The sequence below is a fragment of the Medicago sativa genome, chromosome 1, assembly GCF_051527215.1.
Source record: "Medicago sativa cultivar Bolivia chromosome 1, Bolivia_mono, whole genome shotgun sequence".
In the NCBI taxonomy this organism is placed as follows: Eukaryota; Viridiplantae; Streptophyta; class Magnoliopsida; order Fabales; family Fabaceae; genus Medicago; species Medicago sativa.
The window spans coordinates 7,986,240-8,008,260 of record NC_140749.1 but is presented as its reverse complement, the minus strand read 5'-3'; the positions used below and the strand labels follow the sequence as shown (position 1 = coordinate 8,008,260).

Below are 22,021 nucleotides of genomic sequence, written 5' to 3'. Positions count from 1 at the left end.
TGAATTCGATTATTTCCCTTAATCAATCGGCTTTCTTGAAAGGTAGGAATTTGGGTGATGGTGTGTTGGTGTTGAATGAACTTGTGGATTTCGCGATGAAATCAAATTTGGATTGCATTATTCTCAAGGTGGACTTTGAGAAGGCATATGACTCGGTGGAGTGGAGTTTTTTGGTGTACATGATGGAAAGGGTGGGGATGAGCTCTAAGTGGATAGCTTGGATGAAGGCGTGTGTGTGTGGGGGTAGTATGTCTATCTTGGTTAATGGAAGTCCTACGAAAGAAATTAACATACATAGAGGTTTGAAACAAGGCGACCCCTTAGCTCCTTTTCTTTTCCTTTTGGTGGCGGAGGGTTTTAGTGGTCTCATGAGGAATGCGGTCCGGTTGAGCCTTTTCCAAGGCTTTAAGATGAAGGAGGAGAGTAAGGTTTACTCTCATCTTCAATACGCCGACGATACTATTTGTGTGGGGAAAGCAACGGTGGAAAATTTGTGGACCTTGAAGGCGTTACTTAGAGGATTTGAGATGGCTTCCGGGTTGAAAATTAACTTTCATAAGAGTTGCTTGATGGGTATTAATGTGGATCCGGCATTTATGGAGATGGCATGTAATTTCTTGAATTGTAGTCAAGGTTTTTTTCCATTCAAGTACTTGGGATTGCCGGTGGGAGGGAATTCGGGTAGAGTTGTCACTTGGGAACCATTGTTAGACCAATTGTCTAATAAATTGTTCTCTTGGGGTAATAAACACCTTAGCCTTTGGAGGGAGAATTGTTCTTCTTAACTCGGTTTTGAATGTGATCCCGATTTTTTATTTATCCTTTATCAAAATGTCGGTTGGTGTGGCGAAAAAGATAGTTAGAATTCAAAGGGAGTTTCTTTGGGGCGGTACGAAAGGGGGAAGGAAGATTAGTTGGGTTAGTTGGAAGGTGGTGTGTCAACCAAAAGAAGTGGGCGGTCTCGGAGTGAGGGATGTCTCGTTGGTTAACTTGAGCCTTCTTGCGAAGTGGAAGTGGCGGCTTTTGCAAGGGGAAAATGCTCTTTGGAAGGAGGTGCTAGAGGAGAGATATGGTCAAAAGGTTGGTGATTTTTTGGAGGTAGGGGGGAGTGTGGCCGGCTAATTCTTCTAGGTGGTGGAAAGATTTAGTGTCTTTAGCTAAGCCTAATGAAGTAGATTGGTTTTACGAAGAGGTGGTTAGATGTGTTGGTAATGGGGCGACAACGACGTTTTGGAAGGTGGCGTGGAGGGGAGGAGAGGCTTTTATGTATAAATTTCATAGACTCTTTTCTATTGTTATTAACCAAGAAGCAACGATTCAAGAGATGTGGTTACCGGACTCAAGTGGTGGCCGTTGGGATTTTAATTGGAGGCGCCAACTATTTGTGTGGGAAAGTAATCTCCTTGATGAGTTATTGGGGGTGTTGGAGGGTGTTATGTTGAACAATGTGGAGGATAGATGGAGGTGGAGGCTAGAGGATGATGACTCTTTCTCGGTGAAGTCTATGTACCACAAGTTGGAGGGGAGAGAGTTGGGGGAGGTAGTTCGCTCGGAAGGGGAAAGGAGGGTGTTTCGTCAAATTTGGAAGGCCGTGGCACTGTCAAAGGTGAGGGCCTTTGTGTGGAAGGCTCTTCTCGACCGTATCCCGACCCGTTTTAATTTGGATAAACGTAATTGTTTACCCCCCGGAGTGGGTAGAAATTGTGTTCGGTGTGTGGCGGTTGCCGAGTCTTCTTCTCATCTCTTTCTCCATTGTGACTTTGCGCGAAACTTTTGGTTGAGGTTGATGTCTTGGTTGGATTTGCAATTTGTAATGCCTCCAAACTTATTTATTCATTGGGAGTGTTGGAGTGGGAGAATTTGTAACAAGAAAGTCCGGAATGGTTTGCGCATGATTTGGGAGGCCGCAATTTGGGTAATTTGGAAAGCTAGAAATGATTGCATTTTCAACAATGTTTTAGCGGGACGGGAGGAGTTAGTGGAGGAGGTTAAAGTGCTATCTCGGAGATGGTTGTTAGGGAGATAAAATTGTGTACCTTGTCTTTTCTACGAGTGGAGTTGGTGTCCACGGGAGTGCCTCTTGAGGTAATGTTGTTGCTGGTCTTGGGAGGCTTTGCTGTTGCGGTTGAGGTGTGTTCCTGTTGTCCTCAGTGCTGCTGTCATGCCAGGAAAGCTGCTGCTGTGGCGGTCTGCTGTTATGCGCAGCAATTATGCTGCTGTTCTCTTCTTGGAAGTGGCTGTTTTTGTTGTGTTTCCTTGGGGCAGACTTGTGTTCGGTTGTCTGCTGTGTTCAGCCCAGCATTTTCTTGGGGCAGTTTTCTTTTTTAGATGGAAAGGCGTTTAGCAGCAGCTTTGTTGTGGAGCTCAGAGGTTTTTGGTGGTTTTTAGTTTCTTCGGACGCTTTTAGTTTTGACGCAGGGGTATGCTTGTGATTTGTAACTTGTACATGTTTGCGTCATTTCTCGTGTTTGTTGTACTATTATAGGGGTGGTTTTTAAAGGGGTTTTTGATCGAGCCACGTTATACGGCAACCGATTTCCCCTTCTTTGTTTTTTTGTCCACCCGAGCTTTTTAGTGCACCTTGCACGGGCTCGTTGGCTAATAAAATTTTTGCCGATTCAAAAAAAAAAAAAACACTAGTTAAAACTTAAACATATAATTGTAGGATCTTGGTTAATTTTACTTTTGTTTGTAGACAAAGTAACAAATATCACTTAAAACTTCAACATATAATTGTAGGATCTATATTCGAACTCACGTACAAGTCTCTAACTTGACAATACCAACATTATCAAGTGAACTACACCTTACAAACACAAATTGGTTATTTAAAAAGACAAAATATATTTTTAGTCCTTTTAAGTTTTTTTTTATACTTCATCTAATTCTTAAATTGTTTGTTCTTATTTTATCTCTTAGGCTGTGCATTCTAGATACTTTTGTTGGATGAGTTGTTTTTGTTATATTTTAGTCTCTTAGATTACAATGTTAAGGGACCTTGTACGGCAATATACCTTGATTATTTCGTAAGACGAGAGACTCCACCTTATGTATCAAACAAATTTTTTATGGAGATTTAATTTATATAATGAAAATATAGCGTGAGAGGGTGATCTCCTATTCAAGGCAGGGAAAACATTATACCTGGAAGAACACTTATAATGATATTTATATTTACCTATGTCTTGGGCGGTTAGAATCCTCTCTATTTCGAGAGAGAGATAGACAAAGAGTAGGTAGTAGGTCTCACCATCATTAAAAAAATTAAAATTTAACCAAATAACTCAAATGGTTAATAAGCTCCATCTAAAGATGAATCATTCGAGATAACCTGAGTTCGACTCTTGCATGAAACATTCTTTGTCCATATTTTACTTACCCCGAATCGAACTCTGAATTATCAAGGTCATCCTTTTCTAAGAACTGAAGGGATAACACACATACAAAATAAAGGTAATTCAAACTTCATCATCTTTATCTCTTTAAATGAAGCCTTTTATTTCTTGGAAAAATTGAAAGAACCCTAACTCCCTATAAGGGCAATTATTCTAAACTTGCTTAAAGCCCCGCCATCCATCCATAGAAAACCCAAATCATTCTAGCCTGAACCCATCAAACTGAGCAAATGCCTAATCACAAGATATGACAAAAACAAATTAAGGTTCCAGTCTCAGCTGCACCGTAACAGTCCAACACCCCCAGCTTAGGATCCTTACAAATCCATAACGTTTCTGACCATAAATTCAAAACGACGGTCAACATTTTCAACACTAGTACCCGCCATTCGTAACTACCTTTCAACGACTATCTGACAACTCGTTTTTAAGTTATATAAATAGGTCATTAGACCATAATACAAGGTACAAAAAATTTATTTCTTTTTATCTATTATAATTTGCTCTCATACCCACTTAAGTGTCGAAGTGCTTGCAGATATCCTCAATTTTCGTCTTGACATTTGTTGTTGGATACAGTCCAACATTTTGATCACTTCAAATCAAATACCAACAAGCTCGAATCCTAATATATAACATGTCTTTTTACCATTAGCTCAAAGGGCTAAACAAAATCAACATTTCATATATACATATACATCATCATCATCATGGTATAAAGAGTAAAAGGCCAAAGTAAAACAAACATGACATAGAGAAATGACAAAACCGCGCGTGAGCATAGGAGAAAGAAATAGGGAGAGGGTGTTACGTTAAGGTGAAGAAGAAAAACACTAGTTCAATGATGTAAGCAAGCACAAAGTCGTCTTCTTTTCATTTTTATAAATAAAATCTCCCACAATTCCAACACTAACACTTCTTACTCTCTCTCCTTCCTTCATTCATTAAATTGAAATAATTTCACACACTTCATCACCCACCCATCCATCCATCCTCAACCATCTTCCCTTCTCCCACCCTCCTTCCTTCCTCCATATTATGCAAGACCTACGTCGTTACTCAAACGACACCATTCAACTAGACCTAGCCACCACCACAACAACCACCACCAACACAACCATGTCCATGAGTTCCAACTCATCATCTTCCTTATCCATAGACGTTGATGAATCCGCTGAAACACGCATCCACCGTCTCATATCAGAACATCCAGTTATCATCTTCACACGTTCCTCTTGCTGCATGTGTCATGTCATGAAGAAGCTTCTCTCCACCATAGGTGTTAATCCCACTGTCATCGAATTAGACGACAACGAGATCGCCTCGTTGTCGTCTGACGATGATGATGATCTTGCTTCCGTCCTCCGTAACCGCTCTCCTGCTGTCTTCATCGGTGGTGCTTGCGTTGGTGGTCTTGAGAGTCTTGTTGCTCTTCATGTTGGTGGTCATCTTGTTCCTAAACTCGTTCAAGTTGGTGCTCTTTATGTATGATATTAATATCAAATATCAATTTCTCTCTTCTCTTTTCTTTCTTTTCTAGTTTAAATCAAATCAATTATCCTTGGTATAAAATGTTTATTACTATGATTATCATTAATATTATTATTCACCTAAATAGCCCAAAATAATATAACTAATTGTATAATTTTGGGTAGTCTTGTGAAATGAAATGGAAATTAATCTCAACTTCAATCTCAATTTATTTCTTCATTGTTTTTGTTATTATTGTTATTTTTTTTAGGTAAAATACAGTTTAAACTCACACACAACTTTGACGTTTCGAGTTAGAATCTTGATGAAATGTTCGGCTTAACAAATAACAATATCAGTATTGTCAGTTGAGCTAAATCGGCCTCAACTTATTATTGTTGTTTTTTCTTGTTTTTGTTGGAGTTGTGAGTGGTCAAAGGGGGGATGGCATAGTAGAGAGTGTGATTTGGGTGTGTGTGAATGATGATTCTCAATTGCCGTTTAAGGAGGGGACACGTGTTAGGGGAGAGCATCTATCATCAATGGTTGTGACTATGACAACGTTGTTTGTTTGGAGGTTTTAGCATGTGGTCTGTTTCAATGTTGTTGTTCTATCTTGTGTGGATTCATCACTTGATTGATCTTCTCCTAGTTTCATTATGGGGTCCCATTTTCCCAATTATTTTGCAATTGGACCCCTCCCTAGCTTTGCCACACTTTAAATTAATAGAGATTAAAATATCACATGGAAGAGTTATTGAATTGATCATAAGCTTGTATAATCTAATTTATTATACATAGATGTGTGATAATAAGAAGGGTAAATTGTAGTTTTAAATTTAGATTTTTTAATCAACCTTGGCTTGATTGGTTGCATGTGTCTTTAGCTTCACAAGCTACCAATGATAGGGACAATCATGAACGTCCAAATGAGGAAGTAGCTTTTTTGTTTCTAGTTATTGACTTCTTGTCCCCTGCTGGGGTTTTGCCGTTAAGGAACAAAGAGAGTTCTCTCAAAGTAGTACTTTGGAAAACATGATCATGAGTGAAGAAGGCCAGGAAAAAAAATTATTTCTCATAAAAGCATCACAATGGCAGCTCCAATGAATCAAATAATAATTGAATTTAAGTTATTACGAGTTTTAGTTAAAGATAAATTATTCGTCAAGATTCGATTTAGATTCCGACTGAAACAACTTCAATCAGCCTTTACTCTTATCTCTTATACGAACTTCAGATAACCAGAGTCTTTCTCAGACACAAAACTGAGTTTTAAGAAGAAAAAAAGAGAACTCCAATTATTGCAAAACAAGTGCATGTTAAATCTGGCACGGTTCTGTTCTATTTTAATTTTTTTTTTTTTTTGGTACATTTGTAAAATCCATGGAATCAAATCCCCTTTGCTATGTACCTCTAAAAAGGAATTAACATAACTACTTTAGGCACAGTTCATTACTTAATTGAGTTGTTATTTTCAAACAAGAATCCTTTTCATAAAAGAAGTTGGAATTAATTTGGAACTTGTTGGAATTGCAATTCCAACTCTTCCTTCTTATATTCTTGTGTTGACCATGATCAGCATAATTAAACTGCTTTTTCTTTTCATAAAATGATAGACAGTGACCTTCATTTTTTTTCACTTTAACCAAAACCTCTCTTTTTAAATGCCAAGGTGGATAAATAATAAATCATAAATCACAAATAACCACTATACAACATAAAGTTATTGTTTCCTTAGATTTGTTAAGGATGCAATATGCAACTTGTGAAAATAAAATAGTATATGTTATAATATATATTGAAGTGGACACTGTTGGAGATATTTTAATAATTGTTATTGAATCTAGCATTCACAAAAGGTAAAAGCCCAGGTTAGATTCAAAGCTAAAACAGGGTGCAAGGACAAAGCTTAAATTGCTCTGTCATCATTGTAAGAGACAATATGGGCTGGGTGTGTGATGGCATGCATGACTTCATCCTCATAAACCTCAGTTTGGACCTCAATTTTATAGTGTGTTTTCGATTTTGAGGCGATAAAAATTAATTTTGAATGAATTGATTTTAATCAAAAGTTTATTAAAATATGAAGTGATTCGTGTATAAAAAATATTCACGTAAAAATGAGTTAAAAATTAGTTTAAATGTAAAAATTAAATTGAATAAAATTAGAAATCATAGCTTCAAAGTAAAAATCAATTATAGAAACAAAATCAATTATACTCAAAATATTTACTCATGTCTAAATCAATTATACATTTATATTTTTAGAATTAGTTTTGCCAAACAAACCATACACTAAAGTATTTGCCATAAAACATTAGCACTACCATAGTTTCCATGAGTTTAACTCAGTTGGTAGTGACACTGCATAAGGGTTAGAGTTTGAACCCCAAACATCACACTTATTTATCTGAAGAGACGAATTTCTAACCATTAAGCAAACTTAAAAAAACATTAACACTACCATCAACATATATTAGGAAAGAATCAAAAATATCAACTTTCATTAAGTATACTAAGCCTACCCATAAACTCAATCTCAAATAGAAACAAAAATTATAAAGGTTCAGCACTAAGCAGCACTTCCACTGCTTTCTCCTTGCTTACACATGTATAAACAAAAGGCACTTTGGTGCTGATTCATCGATAAGCAAAGCATCTTAGAAGTAGGAGTACAGCCACTAGAGCATCATGGTGCTTTCTACCTATTTGTTAATATCATACATTAGTATGTTTGTTGCAACAAAAGGTACCAAAAAGCAAATAGTTTATGACAAGTTTTAAATTGAAGGTGTTGTCATGCTGCAATGCGATTATATTATGGTTGCAGCCAACAATTTAAGTAAAACTATGGTTCAAGGTAAAGCAAAAGTTGTTTTTATTGTATGAATGTTTTGAATACACAAATTTCAATATAAAACTTCTAATTTAAAACGATTAGATTTAGGTCAGATTAATATCTTGGACCGTGCAGATCCCATTAAGGGAAGAGAGAATCTTGAAGGAGTAGATCCAATGAGGAAAAAGTTTTCATTCTTTCCACCAATTTTCTCGTGATCATCATTATACATTTTCTAAATAAAAAAAATTAATGAAGATTTAGGTCAGATTAAAACCTCTGAAAAATTTAAGCTTGAAAAAACGGTTAGATTTAGGTAGGGGTGTAACGATTCGGTTTGGATTGGTTTTCAATCAAAAAAATGTCCAAACCGATGAAACCTTCATTGATTTGGATTGGTTCGGTTTTTACTGTTTTTCAAAAAAGAAACCAAACCAAACTAATCGGTTTGGTTCGGTTTGGATTGGTTCGGTTGATCGGTTTTTATTGAGTAGTATATATATTTTATAGTTTTATTTCAATTTTCATTGATACACATCAGTGACATCACACGTGATCAAAAAAATTCGCAAATCACAAATGCTTTCTTTTTTAATGGCTTTTTCTAATCTTCACTAACCAAGATATAAACATGGAAAACAACGGCATCAGTGACATCACATGTGTATAAATCAATGGCATAGAAAATGAACATGGAAAACAATGAAATATAATGAGTATAGATCAATGGCATAAACATGATAAAACTAACCTGAACGATCTCAGTGGTGACCGGTGACGATGAACAATGGGTTTGGTGTGGTTGACGGCTAGGGTTTCTTTTTTAGTAGAAATGAAAGAGTTTGACTGATGAGATGAAGATGAGAGAAAGTGAATGGATTAAAAATTATTTTATGTTTAATTTTGGGTCTAACCATAAGTTTGTGTGAGGTAGGATAATATTAGTAAAATAAGATTAAGGAGTGTGGTTATCATCGGATTGGTTCATTGGTTTCACGGATCTCGAAATGAAAAACCATGAACCAAACCAAACTAGATCGGTTTTGATTGGTTCGGATCGGTTTCAAACCAAACCAAACAAGGTCGGATATTTTTTCGGTTTGGTTTGGTTTAGACTTTCGGTTTCGTTGGTTTTGTCCGAACCATTTACATCCCTAGATTTAGGTCAGATTAATACCTGGTTTGTGCAAGTCCCATTAAGGGAAGGGAGAATCCTGAGCGAGTAGATCCAATTGAGGGAAGGAAAGTTTTTATCCTTTCCACCAATTTTCTCGTGATCGTCATTTCACATTTTCTAAATTAAAAATAATAATAAAGATTTAGGTCATACTAAAACCTCTAAACTATTAGGCTTGAAAAACAGTTAGATTTAGGTTAGATTAATACTTGGATTGTGCATATCCCATTAAGGGAAGGGAGAATCTTGAGCGAGAGGGAAGTTTTCATTCTTTCCACCAATTTTCTCGTGATCGTCATTTCACATTATTTTCTAAATTAAAAAAAATTAATGAAGATGTAGGTCAGATTAAAACTCTGAACAATTTAAGCTTGAAAAACGGCTAGATTTATGTCAGATTAATACCTGGACTGTGCATGGCCCATTAAGAGAAGGGAGAATGTTGAGCGAGTAGATCCAACTAAGGGAAGGAAAGTTTTTCATTCTTTCCACCAATTTTCTCTTGATCGTCATTTCACATTTTCTAAATTAAAAAAATTAATGAAGATTTAGGTCAGATTAAAACCTATTAAGCTTGAAAAACAGTTAGATTTAGGTTAGATTAATACTTGGATTGTGCAGATTTAGGGAAAGGAGAATCTTGAACGAGTAGATCCAACGGAGGGAAGGAAAGTTTTCGTTCTTTCCACCAATTTTCTCGTGATTGTCATTACGCTTCGTTAAACAATTTCGAAGTTTTCATGGCAAGAATAGAGTGCAAGTTTTTTTTTTTTTTTAGGGGGAATAACGTGTTAGCTTGTGAACCTAGGTTGATCCACGTTAATGAGGAGCATCTTCTCCATTTTTCTTTTAACATATTTACCAATTTAAATAAAAAAATAATTTTCCTTAAAACAAACAAAAATAAAAGAAATAAAAAAGCAACAATAATTTACCAATTTAAAGAAGTAGATGGTCCCCTATATTTTAGTATTTATAACATTTATCAAAGAAACCATAGAAAAATTCATTCTTAAATATTAATTTTTATCGATAATTATCACCAGATCTATCATAAGTGATTGATGTATAATGTGTGTAGATGTTGTAAATATGAAATATCAAATTAAATCCATATTGATCAAGAAATTATCATTAACAGTTTAGCTTTGTTTTTTTGTCAGTAGCCTAATGGTTGGAGATCAGATATTTTAAATGTGAAGAAGTGGGGTGTCCGAAGTTCAAACCCCAATCTCTGTACATATTATGCAATATTCCTACCAATTACGCTACGGGGACAACCATTTAACTTTTTTAGTAGGGTAAATTATTTATTAGTAATTAATTCTTCAATAATTGATATCAATTATTTTATATTATAAATTAGTTGCTAATCTTTGAAGATTTTTCCTAATTAAGGAAAAGGAGGGAAAGCATGAGAAATGATAATTAAGGGCAAGGAGTCCTAACTCCACTTCCTATGAAGAGGGACCCAATTATTTTCCTTTAGGTTTGGAAAAGATGGCTAGTGACGACATTCAACGATATCAACCACTACAATTAACTATGGCCACATCATAGTTCAAGAGAGAAAGTGTAAAATTTTAAGTCAGTGGGTACTTCATTGTCCAAACATTAAGGCTTTATTTAATTATTATGCATGTCACGATACTATACTATTGATTAACATTATTGGTTGGTCCCATTTTAGAATCTTACAGCCTAACGTAAGAAGAATCTCCTAATGATTCCCTTTCCACACACAATACAAGTATGAATGAGTTTCCGTAAATTTTATGCTATCTCAAGCTTGATCCTAGATTTAGGTATATATATGTTGGTTCAAAGAGTATATATAAGTAATTTATTATTAATTGACTATCATTTTTTGTTGTTGAAAAATTGACTATCATTCTATAAAGATAGTGAGGTAGTTTTCATTTTTAAACACATAGTGGCTTTGTTGGATATACTCATATCACTTGGTTCGATTTTGACTAATGACTAGTGTGCATGAAAGAAAATATCTGTCGAGATATTAATCTTTTGAAAGGATTAATTCTTCATAAGATTAGCATATATATGCAAGAGAGTACTTTAATATACAAAATTGTAAAAATTCAACACAAGACCACTTGAGCAAATTTGATCCAAAAAAGTCAAAAATCTCTTTGCAATATACATGAACTTTAGGACGAAGATCGTGTCATATAAAATTGTTAATGTTGGTAGTATGGGTACCAGTCCTAAAACTTTTTAGGCAACACATTAATAATTACCTTATTGTAGAAGGTTTTGAAAAAGAAAAAAAAAAATTACATTATTTTTGCAAAATTTCCTGTCCATAGTTTTTGACCAATTCTTTGAGGTATTGATCATCATCATTAAAGGTTTTGAAGTTTGAACTATAACTTTAGTATCATATAACAGTGCTTTTGTGTATTTGGCAACCCGTTTCTTAATCAATTCCATTACGAATAGCATATTGTTTTTGAGAAATGTATTCAGAGATGGTATATATATTTTGTGGGGTGTTGGTTGGATGAGTTCTCTTTGTGTAAAGAGTACTTATATTTAAATTTTGTAGGGCTCTTTGATGTCAAAGACGACGAGGTAAGGAAGGACTACTGCACCATTGAAATAGAGCCACAATATGTTTTAAAGAGAGTGATCAAGTTCGCGACTCAACCTATTTTTTCATCCAACAAAATTAATTGTGTGTTCAAGGTTGATTTTTGTAGTAATAATTTCAATTGTTCGACAAATCCGACAACAATTTCAAATGTTCAAAAATTGCTTCAGCAACTTATAATCTAAACACTAATAGAACAATCTAGAAGCAACTTTAGGTGAACAGTTGAGGATTTTGATCCATAATTCAACTATGTGATTATTATGCAAATTATTTAATATATAATCAAAATATGAAGCCTAAATCTAGAGTACTTCCTCCGGTATTAAATATAAGCAAAAATTCGAAAAAAAGTTATTGTATTTGATCTAAAATTTAGACCAAATACATTAACTTTCTTTGCATAATTTTTGCTTATATTTGAAAGGGAGAAGTAAATGATACAAAAAGTGTCAACCTTAGGTTCTAGCTTGACTTGCGTTATGCTGGGCCGCCCATACTGATAAGCGTTTTGATAAGTCAGGAACTATATATTTTAAAATTAAGAGATTAAGTTGACGTGAGTACTCAAATTGAGAGACCAAATTAGATACACTACCTTGGAAGGGAAATTGACACATTGGATTGGACTTATTTATCAAATTTGGTGGATAAGCTCAATGTTGTGCAGAGACAGATAAATTCAATAACAAAGAAGGAAAAACAAAAAACTCCCATCTCAAAATAAATAAATTCTGCCTTAATCTCCATATCTTTCTTAAGCACAATCTGTATTTCCGTCATGGCCTATCTCTGCATGCTTCATGCTCCAAGCATTCAGTTTTGAGATAACCACACTCTGACTTCCATTGTTGAATACATAAAGATGTGCATCTTTCTCTATAGCCAATAAAGGATACACTCTACTTGTTATCACAACTTTACCTCCATCTCCAAAACTCTCAATAATGGACTTGTCAATCTGCATATTAACACCTCATATATATCAAACTAGTATGTACAATATCATACAAAAAAAAAAAAAAAACTTATGACTAATAATCATACCAAGTTTCTAAGTGAAATCGTTCTGAGATTAGGATTTATGTCGAAGATTGTTCCATATGTGGTTTTATCAAGGTCGTTTCGCAATGAAGACCTGTAAAATGTACACAGCTTAATTTCATGAGCTTATAGACCAGAATTTCCTGCAGTTAGGAAAAGAACATGTGCACGTATTGAAGGAATCTCGGCCATTGCATGAAGATCCAACAGTTTGTAAATAAAAATCTTCAAATACAAACTGTCTGATCGTTATCAAATGATCGAGATTGATAACTACATTAACTTATGAGAATCAAAATCCCTCGCTATAGTCTATACGAGGTTCAAACTCAATCTCATTGAAAAGTGAAATTTATGCAATGCAAATTAAATTAGAGAATGTTAGAAATAACCTGCTTTGGTCACTGCACATCAGACATAAATATCTATTTGAAGCTCTAAATATTTGGAAAGACACTGCTGTTTGCTCTGTCAAATCCTTTGAAGCTAAAGCTAACAAACCAAATGGTCCTATTTTGCCACTTCTTGATGCATATTGTTTGCTACATAATAGTTGAGGATCAACTTCACTTGGATCTTCTAACCACTCACCACTTTCTAGCTTAGGTAGCTCAAACAACACTTCTACATCAACCTTAAAGTTCAAATTGGAAAATGATTATCATTGATGATGCATTTTCTCATAAAATTTATCAATAAATATTTAGAAATATGTTGCAGCAAAGCAATTTACTTACCTGTGATGCATTGATGCCTGTGATTTCAAGAGTTGAGCCACCCTCAAGTTTCTCTCCTGTAATATTGATCTGTTTGTCTCTTAGTTTTTCTACCTCTTCAATTGGCCACTGTATCAATCTCTTCCCACTTTTATCAAGCCAAACTTGCCTTGGAATTGTCTACATTGCCAAACAAGATTATACATTTACCAATATCATACTCTTCCACATTGACAATATCTTGAAAAGAATAAATATCCAATTTGTCCGTGAAAACTATATCAACCTAGTCTTGTACATTAGCAATATTTCAAAATGATCCTAAAATCATATTATGTTAATTAGATTCTTCCTTTGGTTGGTATTTGCAGGGACTATAATGACATTAAGTTGGTCATGTCAGGGTCTCAGGGATACATTTCAAACTACCCGAATAATATCGGAAATATATCTGATAACATATCCAGAGTCCAGACAGATAGACGAACCTCAGCATAGTCTTGAAAACAATTAAAATTATGGACCTTATGATTTATGAACATAGTCTTGAAAGCAATTAAACCTGCTAAAATAACTAAAATCAAAATGCGAACATGGAATTAAAATAAGTTACCTGTAAACCTGCCCATCCTTTCTCTATATCATCTTGCGTAGAGTCAGACTCATTCACCCAACCCCACAATATTCTCCTATTCTTAGCATAGTCAAAAAATGATTTTGAAGCATAAAATTTACCATAGTCAAACCTTAAATCTTTACTAGTTCCTGTAAACTCTACATCAGGAACAAAGTTTTCCTTATCAGAAACATATTTCCCAAGAAAATAGTAGTCATGCTGTTTTCTTAGATAGCTTATCTTCAAAACATGCCTAACACTTGAATTATCCACAGATGTATCCACCCCATTAGTACTATTGATATACACAGGAAAAAAGTCTGGACATTCACAAACTCCAGTATTATCTGTTGCAAAAAATGGATTTGGATTCACTGTCCAATTAACAAAATCCTCACTTTGGTAAAGAATGGTTTTCCCTTCATCACCATTTTGAGCACCGACGATTACCCTCCATTTTCCATCTTTTCCTTGCCATGCAGTTGAAGGGTCTCTAAAGTTATCTTCTTCAACACCATTAGGTGGAGTCATCACAGGATTTTGAGGGTGTTTTTCCCATTCCCTTAAGAAAGCGTCTGTTAGATTCTTTGGTATAGCTAAGTTCTGAACTTCATTCTTATTGTGATCAATTCCTGTGTACAAAATAGCAGGTTTTTCACCTGGGAGTATAGTGGCTGAACCTGACCAACAACTGTTGATGTCATAAGGTCCACTTGGTTCAAGAGCAATGTTGAGATGAATCCAATTAATGAGATCATATGATACAGAATGAGCCCATACAATTATATCACCAAATGTTGCTGCAAGTGGATTATGTTGGTAGAAAAGGTGGTATACACCTTTGTAGTACATAGGGGCTGCAAGAGGTCAATTATAAATCAACACTAGTAATTTGAATATGAATAACATAATATATACAAAGAAAGAATGCATTATTGCTTTGAATAAACCATTTGATTCCTGTTTGGGGTGACTTGAGCTTATCTACTAGTATAAACACTTTTGAGACTCTTTGAAAGATCTTATGGAAACAACTTATAACTAAAAAGAAAACAGTTTTAATTAATTTTGCCTAGTTACAGAAACAGTGTATACATAAGTGGGACTGTTAAAAAAAACTGATTGCACTGAAAAAACTTAACTATGACTGGCAGTTCATGAACTGAACAAGTTCGGTTTAGTTTGTGAACTATTTGTCACTGTTCAGTTCTTTTCGGTTCATTTTTTTTTTAACAATCCTACTATCCAATTTGGTTCTATATATGGTTTTTATTCAACGGTCTGCTAGGAGTCCCACGTCGAGTAGATAAAAGTGTTCGATGCGGTACTTAAGCTATGAGGCTCTACCACCTAATTGACTAGTCTTTTGGGTTGGGCTCTCCTTATGAGCTTAAGTCCTAACACGGTCCTAATTATGATCAAATAATAGCACCTTGATATAGTTTGATTCACAAAAATCAGTTTGGTTTGAAAAAGTACTATTAACTTTTCTATAAAGGTAGTTCCAGTTCGGATGAGAACCACAAAACCGGTGTAACAAGTCTTTACACCAGTTCGGTCCGGGTTGAACTTCTATAGCAGTTTAGTTCGGTTTCCTTCTTGAACTGAACAATAAACAATCCTATACATAAGCATTATATGATATGCACTTATGTTGTTCGCGCTTAATTAAGTTGTTTATCGATATAGCTCAAAGTTTAAATGCAAAAGGAAAGTAATATAACAGTTTTGATTCTCTCTCTAATAAATAATTTAAATGAATAATAATAAAAGATAGATAAATAAAGTCAGTGGATTACCATTTGGATCTGCATAATGAAGAAGACATCCACTATCAATTTTCTTCAACAAAAACATGTAAATTGAAATAGAAAATAATTAGTCTTATCAATGGTTTATAACAAAAGGTGCCAAAAAAAATTAAAAGATATACTAGTTGATCAACAAATCATTAGTGCTAAGAGTAATTTGACATAGCTTGGTGAAGAAAATACCGTTCATCCAATTTTGTGGGGGCTGAAAATGATAAGAAGTTCTGTAAGGTTGTTCTTTAGGTATCCTGTACTTGATAGGATCAATACTGTTACTATATGTTGATGCCTCAATTCCATTTCTACTGTTTAACAGAAAAGAAATAAGCACAAGTAATAGTTGTACTGCAAAAAATTTCATGGTGCAAGAATGAAGGAAAAGTGGAAAATCAACAAAAGCAAGATGGCTTTTGATTTTAGCTCTATCAGATCAATCAAATGGTTAATATATTCATACTGGTCTGTCACTTTGTGGCAAGAGGACCAGATAGGAATAATGATTATTGGAGACAAATCTAAAACCAATTAAATTTTAGTTCTATAAAACCAATTGGATAGTTCCAGCTAGAAATTATATTAAAAAGTTTATAAGTCTTGAATTTAATGTACTTTATTAGGTTTTCTATTTTAAATACCATTGTCTAAAAATTGTTTCAGCATCCAAAAGACTAATTGAACTTTCAAAAACACCCAAGTAGATTATAGAAATCTTTCTGCTTGCTGCAACTGTCAGTTCTTGTTATAGTAAGTGTAGCTAGGTTGTCACTAGTCTTCAAGTAAAAGAAACCATTTTATTTTTGGTAAATAGTTAAAGGGACCAAAATCTCAAAGGAAAATAGTTCTGGTGTCTAGAGTTCGGTTAGAAGGTAAGTAAAATGGTTAAAGGATTGTTTCAGAAGTCCATAAGCACATTTAAATACTTTTTTTTCCCACTAAAACTATTTTTTATTAAAATATCACGCTGTATTTTAAAATATTATTCACCTAGACTTGCAAGCTTTTTAGTATTGCCTTATATTTGTTTACAGGGCAGATCTTGATCTCCCTTGCTAAATTAACATTTCACAGTTGATTTCATCGGTCTCTCATGTGAAATGTTACTTCAATAATGGATGTTTGTGAAGTATCATCTTTAAGTCTTCTAATTAATAATTTAAAAGTGATCAAGTCTTGTGAGGAATACTTGATGTTGCAAAAAATAAAAAGCTCAACAACCACACGTGAGCACAGCAACGTGGTCCCATGATTTATGCTATGTTTGGAACCATAGAAACAATAAGGAAAGAAAGAATAAAGGAAAGAAAATTTATGGAAAAATGTGCTTCCATGGTTTGGTTGCTTTGTAAGTCAGGAAAGAAAGTATCATTTTGGTGGGCCCCACGTTCTGAAACTTTCCACCCAAAGCAGCGAAGAAAGCTAGGGCATATGGGTTGCAAAATTGTAAAATTACAATATTGCCATTATTTGAATAAAAAAAAATTCAATGGCGTTTGCTTTTTTTTTTTTTTTGACTTTCGCACCGGTTTCCGACCCACCAAAGGTGGACGACTAATCCGGCTCAATGGCGTGTGCTTTTTTTTCTCACCTGTAATATTGGTTTATGGCATTCAACTTTTACTACTAACATATACATATATGTGCAAATAGTACCGTTTATTTATTATTTGTTTTTTTTAATTAATATATGTGACTTTATATAATATAGCATCAATTTTAATGTAAGGATATTTATGTCATTTTAATAAGCATATACCTATCTTTCCTTCAACTTTCTTTCCACTTTCTTTCATACCAAACACTTAAATAATCATCTCACTTTCCATTTACTTTCTACCCTCTTTCATTCCTTCAACAATCTTTCCTCATACTATCTTTCCTTTCACTTTCTTTGATCTTCCAAACAGACCATTAGAGTTTTAGGCCACAAGATAATGAAACTGATTAATCAAATAATTGAAAAATTAAAACTATAGCATTACACCTACCCAAGGCTGCTCTTAGATTTTTGTTTTTTATGGACCGGATATCCTCTGCATGCAACTTAGCAAAAGTAGAGATTCAATGGCGGCAAACTATCCCTCAAGAGATTTTGAACATTTGAATTGAGAAAATAATGTCATGTAATTTTTCTAAGTTTCATAACACCAAACTTTAATTTGATTATGAAAACAATTTTTATTTTCTTTTCAAATAAAAAAGGATTAATAAAGTAAACTGAAATATGTTTCCTAAATTTTCTTTTCAAACAACACTTGATATAAATTTTGGTTGTCTCTACACCCATATTTACTATTCACCCACCACATATCTTCTCTTGATCTCTTCTTCATGCTCTAAATTAGGGGTTTTAAATCCAAACTGATTTAAATTAAAACTGCAGATCTAACTTACAAATATTAAATTGCACCTAATAACAGTGTACTAAAAAGAATGTCAAGAAAATGTATTATAAACATTTCTCTTGAATAAAGTACTCTATGATTCTCCTAATTCTTCAATGCCAGACTCTAGTTGCTTCATGCTCCAAGCATTCGGTTTTGAGATCATCAATCACAACCTGGCTTCTTCCACTGTTAACTGTCGAATGCATAAAGATGTGAATCATACTCAATTGCCAGCAAACGATAAACTCTATGTTATGCAAACACTCTCCCCCTCCCAAAAACTCTCAATAATAGACCGATCAATCTGCATATTAACACCCCATATATATCAAACTAGCAAGTCACAACCTGAATTGGAAATTCGATCTCGTTGAAATGCAAAATATATACATGGAAAATAAGTTTGGAGAATGTCAGAAACAATCTGCTACAATCACTGCACATCAGAGCATCATACATATTTATTGTTGGGAATTCTATATATTCAGAAAAACAATGCAGTCTTCTCTGTGACATCCTCTGAAACTAAAGCTAACAAACCAAATGGCCCTATTATTCCACTTCTTGATGCATACTCTTTGCTACATAGTTGGGGATCTACCTCACTCAGACGAAGTCACTCCACACTTTCCAGTTCAGGTAGCTCAAACAAAACTTAAACATCGGCCTTAGTTTTAGAAGAAATCACCATCAATATTGTTCTTGTGCCAAGATGCATAAAATATAAAATAAGAGGAAGTGGAGGCTCCAGTTTACTTGTGATGTAGTGATACATGTGACATCAAGAGTGGATCCACCTACGAGTATCTCTCCTGTCATACGAGTTTGTCTACCTCTTCAATTGGCCACTGTAAGAATTGTTCCCTCTTTTATCGCCAAACATGCCCTGGAATCGTCTCGAATTTCACAAAAATATTCTCTATTCACCAGCATGATTTTTCCTACATCTTAATACATATAAATCATGTTGGTATATGAGGATAGCCATAAAGTTACAAGAGTCATGGAGTTAATATACCTGTACACCAGCCCATCCTTTTTGGATGTCATCTAGTTTGGTGAAAGACTTGCTCATCCATGCCCACAATATTCTCAAGTATTTGGCATAGTAAAATATGACTTCTAACCATAAAATCTACCATAATCGAACCTTATGTTTGAACAAGTTCCTCTAAATTTTACATCAGAATAAAGTTTTCCCTATCAGAGCCATATTTACCAACAAAGTAGTAGTCCTGGTGTAGACTACATAAAATCAAATTCAACTCTACTGTTGCCTTCTAGTCCCACATTGCCAAAGTTCCCACATAAATCAAAACTAATTGTTAGATGATACATAGTGGATAGTATAGCAAGGAATAGAGCAAATTCATGTAGTATGGAGAGTAAATAAATGATTGAAAGTCCAAGAAATATCGCTAGCATACAATTTGGATCTGCTGCATCACGATCGCAACCGTTTAGAAAATATGTCAACATAACATGTCAAATGACACAAAAGAATTAGACATAAACAGTGATTCGGAACAGAAACAGAATGAACAGATAGACCTAAAAAGAGCGTGTATGCTTATTATAGTAAATTGACAATGAGTGCTGCGGACAGTACCATTCATCTTACTTTGTGGGGGATGAAAGTGATACTGATACCTAGTTCTGAAAGGCTGTTTTTCAGGTACCCTGTTCAGAATTCATATATCTCTAACTAGCAAAACACTGGCTCATAATTTGATAATATCTAAATATCCTGCCTATCCTGGAAGCTACACCTTAGATAAAACTCAGATTTCATATTTAGATGTTCATAAAAATCAATAGAAAAATACTTGCTATATTTATGTGAATATCCCATTTCAATTCCTTCCCTAATGTATTAAAAGCACTTTCTTAGAAAATGCTTCTTCTAAACTATCAAGTCAATATTATTTTCATTGACTAACTCTACTAAACATTTCATTGTAGACTATATATCCCTTGAAGTTTGAAACTTCAATGGCTATGCCAAACTGTAATCCATATATGCAAAGTTTAACAAAAATGAAATAATTCATAGGAGAGATGTACTGTGGCAATCCTGAATCTCAAGCAGTACTAGCTTTAGCAGGATGGTGAATAAAACTGCAACCATCACAAATCAAAAAATAAACTTAACTTTTTTCTTCATTTTGTCAACGTATGCAAAGCACTGCAAACCTTAAAAGTCGAATATACTTCATATATAACAAACAACATTACAGTATAACCTCAATCCCTCAACTTCTATGAAGCACCGACACAAGCACGACACAATAATAATTGAAGAAAACAAAAGTGACTTAATAATGTAATCAATGTATCAGTGTCGGTCACTAGACATGTCTTCAATCTGAAGTAGTAGTGCTACATAGGTCAATTTAACATCACTCAACCTCTAGTTGAGTAGTAATTGATTCTTAAAACTCAATTTCATGTCAACCTTAGCTTCATTTACAAAAGAATCAATAAATATAAAACCCATCTTCATCTTCTTCATCGGAATCCTCATCAGAATCCTCATCATCACTATACTCCAACATAAAATCTTCTTCCATTTCCTCGCCCTCATGAAAAAACAACACATCACCAAAATCATCCATTGTTGTCGTCGTTGTTGTTCTTGATGTTCTTCTTCTATCCCTATTCCTTGGAACCAAATCCATATCCGTAACCTCACCATTCTCGACAGCATTCCACGGCACCCACAAATCAGCATGCCTCCCTAAAGCCCTATCAACATCCCCAACAACAACAGTCCCTAAATTGGCCTCTCTAGCCTTCCTCAACATCTCACTAAAATCGGAATCATCGGAAACCAAAAACAACCAATCAATCCCTCTACTCATAGAATGCATCATCTGCTTCTTCAAAGCCCAATCAGCAGCTTGAGGCTTATCCTCCACGGTCTTCACAAACACCCCGGCTCTCCTCAACTCCGAAGCCAAACCATACCCAACTTTGGGCTTCAAAATCTCCCTAACAGCATCGTTATACTTCTCATCACCACTCACATATCTCTCCTTATACTTTTGCCTCTTCTTCCCCTTCAAAGAATTCAAACGGTTCAGCTTCTTCTGTCTCTCACGTTGATGAAGCTGCTTAAAGTGTTTCTTAAGATCTACGTTAGTTTTACATTTTCTACCACAGACAGAACATACGTAAGGTTCAGGTGGATTGATGATACCTTTACGTTCGAGGAAGTCGAGGTTTTTACGTTCACGGCGTTGGTTGAGAACCCATTGAGGAAGATGAATGAAAGCGTGGCGGTTGGCGTAAGCGGAGATGTCGGTGACGTCGCCGAAGCGTTCGGCGAGGGATTTGAGAGATAAGGCGGCGTTGTAGGGTGGTCCGCGTGGTGGTTTGTTGTCGAGGTCCCAGAGGACACAGACTTTGTTTTGTTTTTGTTCGTAGGTTCCTTGTTTGGTTTTTACCATGTCGATGTCGATGATGTTGTTGTTGGAACAGCATTGGATACGAGGTTGGGGTTTTGGTTTGAGGGAGAGGAAGGAGTGGGGGGTGTAGAAGTGGAGAGTGTGGAGGGAGAGAGTATTCATGCTTTGCTCCCTCACATTGCTTCCATGGAAATGGATTTAGATAATGTTTTGGATGGTCATGGATTAGCGTGGAACTAATCGAAATCAAACACTTAAAAAAGTGTAGATTTTAATTTTAATTTAATAATTCAAAATATTACCCTTTAATTTGAATCATCCAGATTTGATCGAACGGACATTGATGTCCCAAATGAATGCATACCAATGGAGTTAAATAAAATCCTCTACATTTTCTTTATTCATTGCTTTAGTTTGAATGAATTTTGAAATATAAGCAGTATTAGCAACACTCTCTTTTAAACACTTTTTAATTGTCTTTTTGAGTTTAACTTGGTTGGTATAGACAATGCATAATATATGCAATGTCACATTGATTTCATCGAATAAAA

The 22,021-nt window shown here is 34.7% G+C and overlaps 3 protein-coding genes across 3 annotated transcripts; 1 reads left to right on the top strand and 2 right to left on the bottom strand.

The window, feature by feature from the left end:
• Positions 1–4,002: 4,002 nt before the first annotated feature.
• LOC146952274 (glutaredoxin-C6-like) lies at positions 4,003–5,093 on the top strand. Its single transcript, XM_085700471.1, has one exon. It carries the CDS (start codon positions 4,434–4,436, stop codon positions 4,884–4,886), a length of 453 nt encoding a protein of 150 aa, XP_085556597.1. The 5' UTR covers positions 4,003–4,433; the 3' UTR covers positions 4,887–5,093.
• A 6,998-nt stretch (positions 5,094–12,091) lies between these two features.
• Positions 12,092–16,097, bottom strand: LOC146952273 (beta-fructofuranosidase, insoluble isoenzyme CWINV6-like). Its single transcript, XM_085700536.1, has 7 exons — positions 15,863–16,097; positions 15,668–15,676; positions 13,866–14,725; positions 13,274–13,432; positions 12,929–13,170; positions 12,540–12,630; positions 12,092–12,453 (listed from the first exon to the last, which is right to left on the bottom strand). Exons 1-7 carry the CDS (start codon positions 16,038–16,040, stop codon positions 12,250–12,252), a joined length of 1,743 nt encoding a protein of 580 aa, XP_085556662.1. The 5' UTR covers positions 16,041–16,097; the 3' UTR covers positions 12,092–12,249.
• Positions 16,098–20,205: 4,108 nt separating this feature from the next.
• LOC146952272 (C2H2-like zinc finger protein) lies at positions 20,206–21,678 on the bottom strand. Its single transcript, XM_085700523.1, has one exon. The coding sequence runs from the start codon at positions 21,630–21,632 to the stop codon at positions 20,541–20,543; it is 1,092 nt and encodes a 363-aa protein (XP_085556649.1). The 5' UTR covers positions 21,633–21,678; the 3' UTR covers positions 20,206–20,540.
• Positions 21,679–22,021: the final 343 nt, after the last annotated feature.

Bases quoted from the DNA above. Each gene is read 5' to 3' on its own strand.
- LOC146952272 (XM_085700523.1), bottom strand. From the start codon at position 21,632: ATGAATACTCTCTCCCTCCACACTCTCCACTTCTACACCCCCCACTCC.
- LOC146952274 (XM_085700471.1), top strand. From the start codon at position 4,434: ATGCAAGACCTACGTCGTTACTCAAACGACACCATTCAACTAGACCTA.
- LOC146952273 (XM_085700536.1), bottom strand. From the start codon at position 16,040: ATGAAATTTTTTGCAGTACAACTATTACTTGTGCTTATTTCTTTTCTG. The intron at 13,433-13,865 runs GTAACTTATTTT...TTGGCAATGTAG, and splicing joins AAGGATGGGCAGGTTTACAG to ACAATTCCAAGGCAAGTTTG. The intron at 12,631-12,928 runs GTTATTTCTAAC...TACATTTTACAG, and splicing joins ATGTGCAGTGACCAAAGCAG to GTCTTCATTGCGAAACGACC.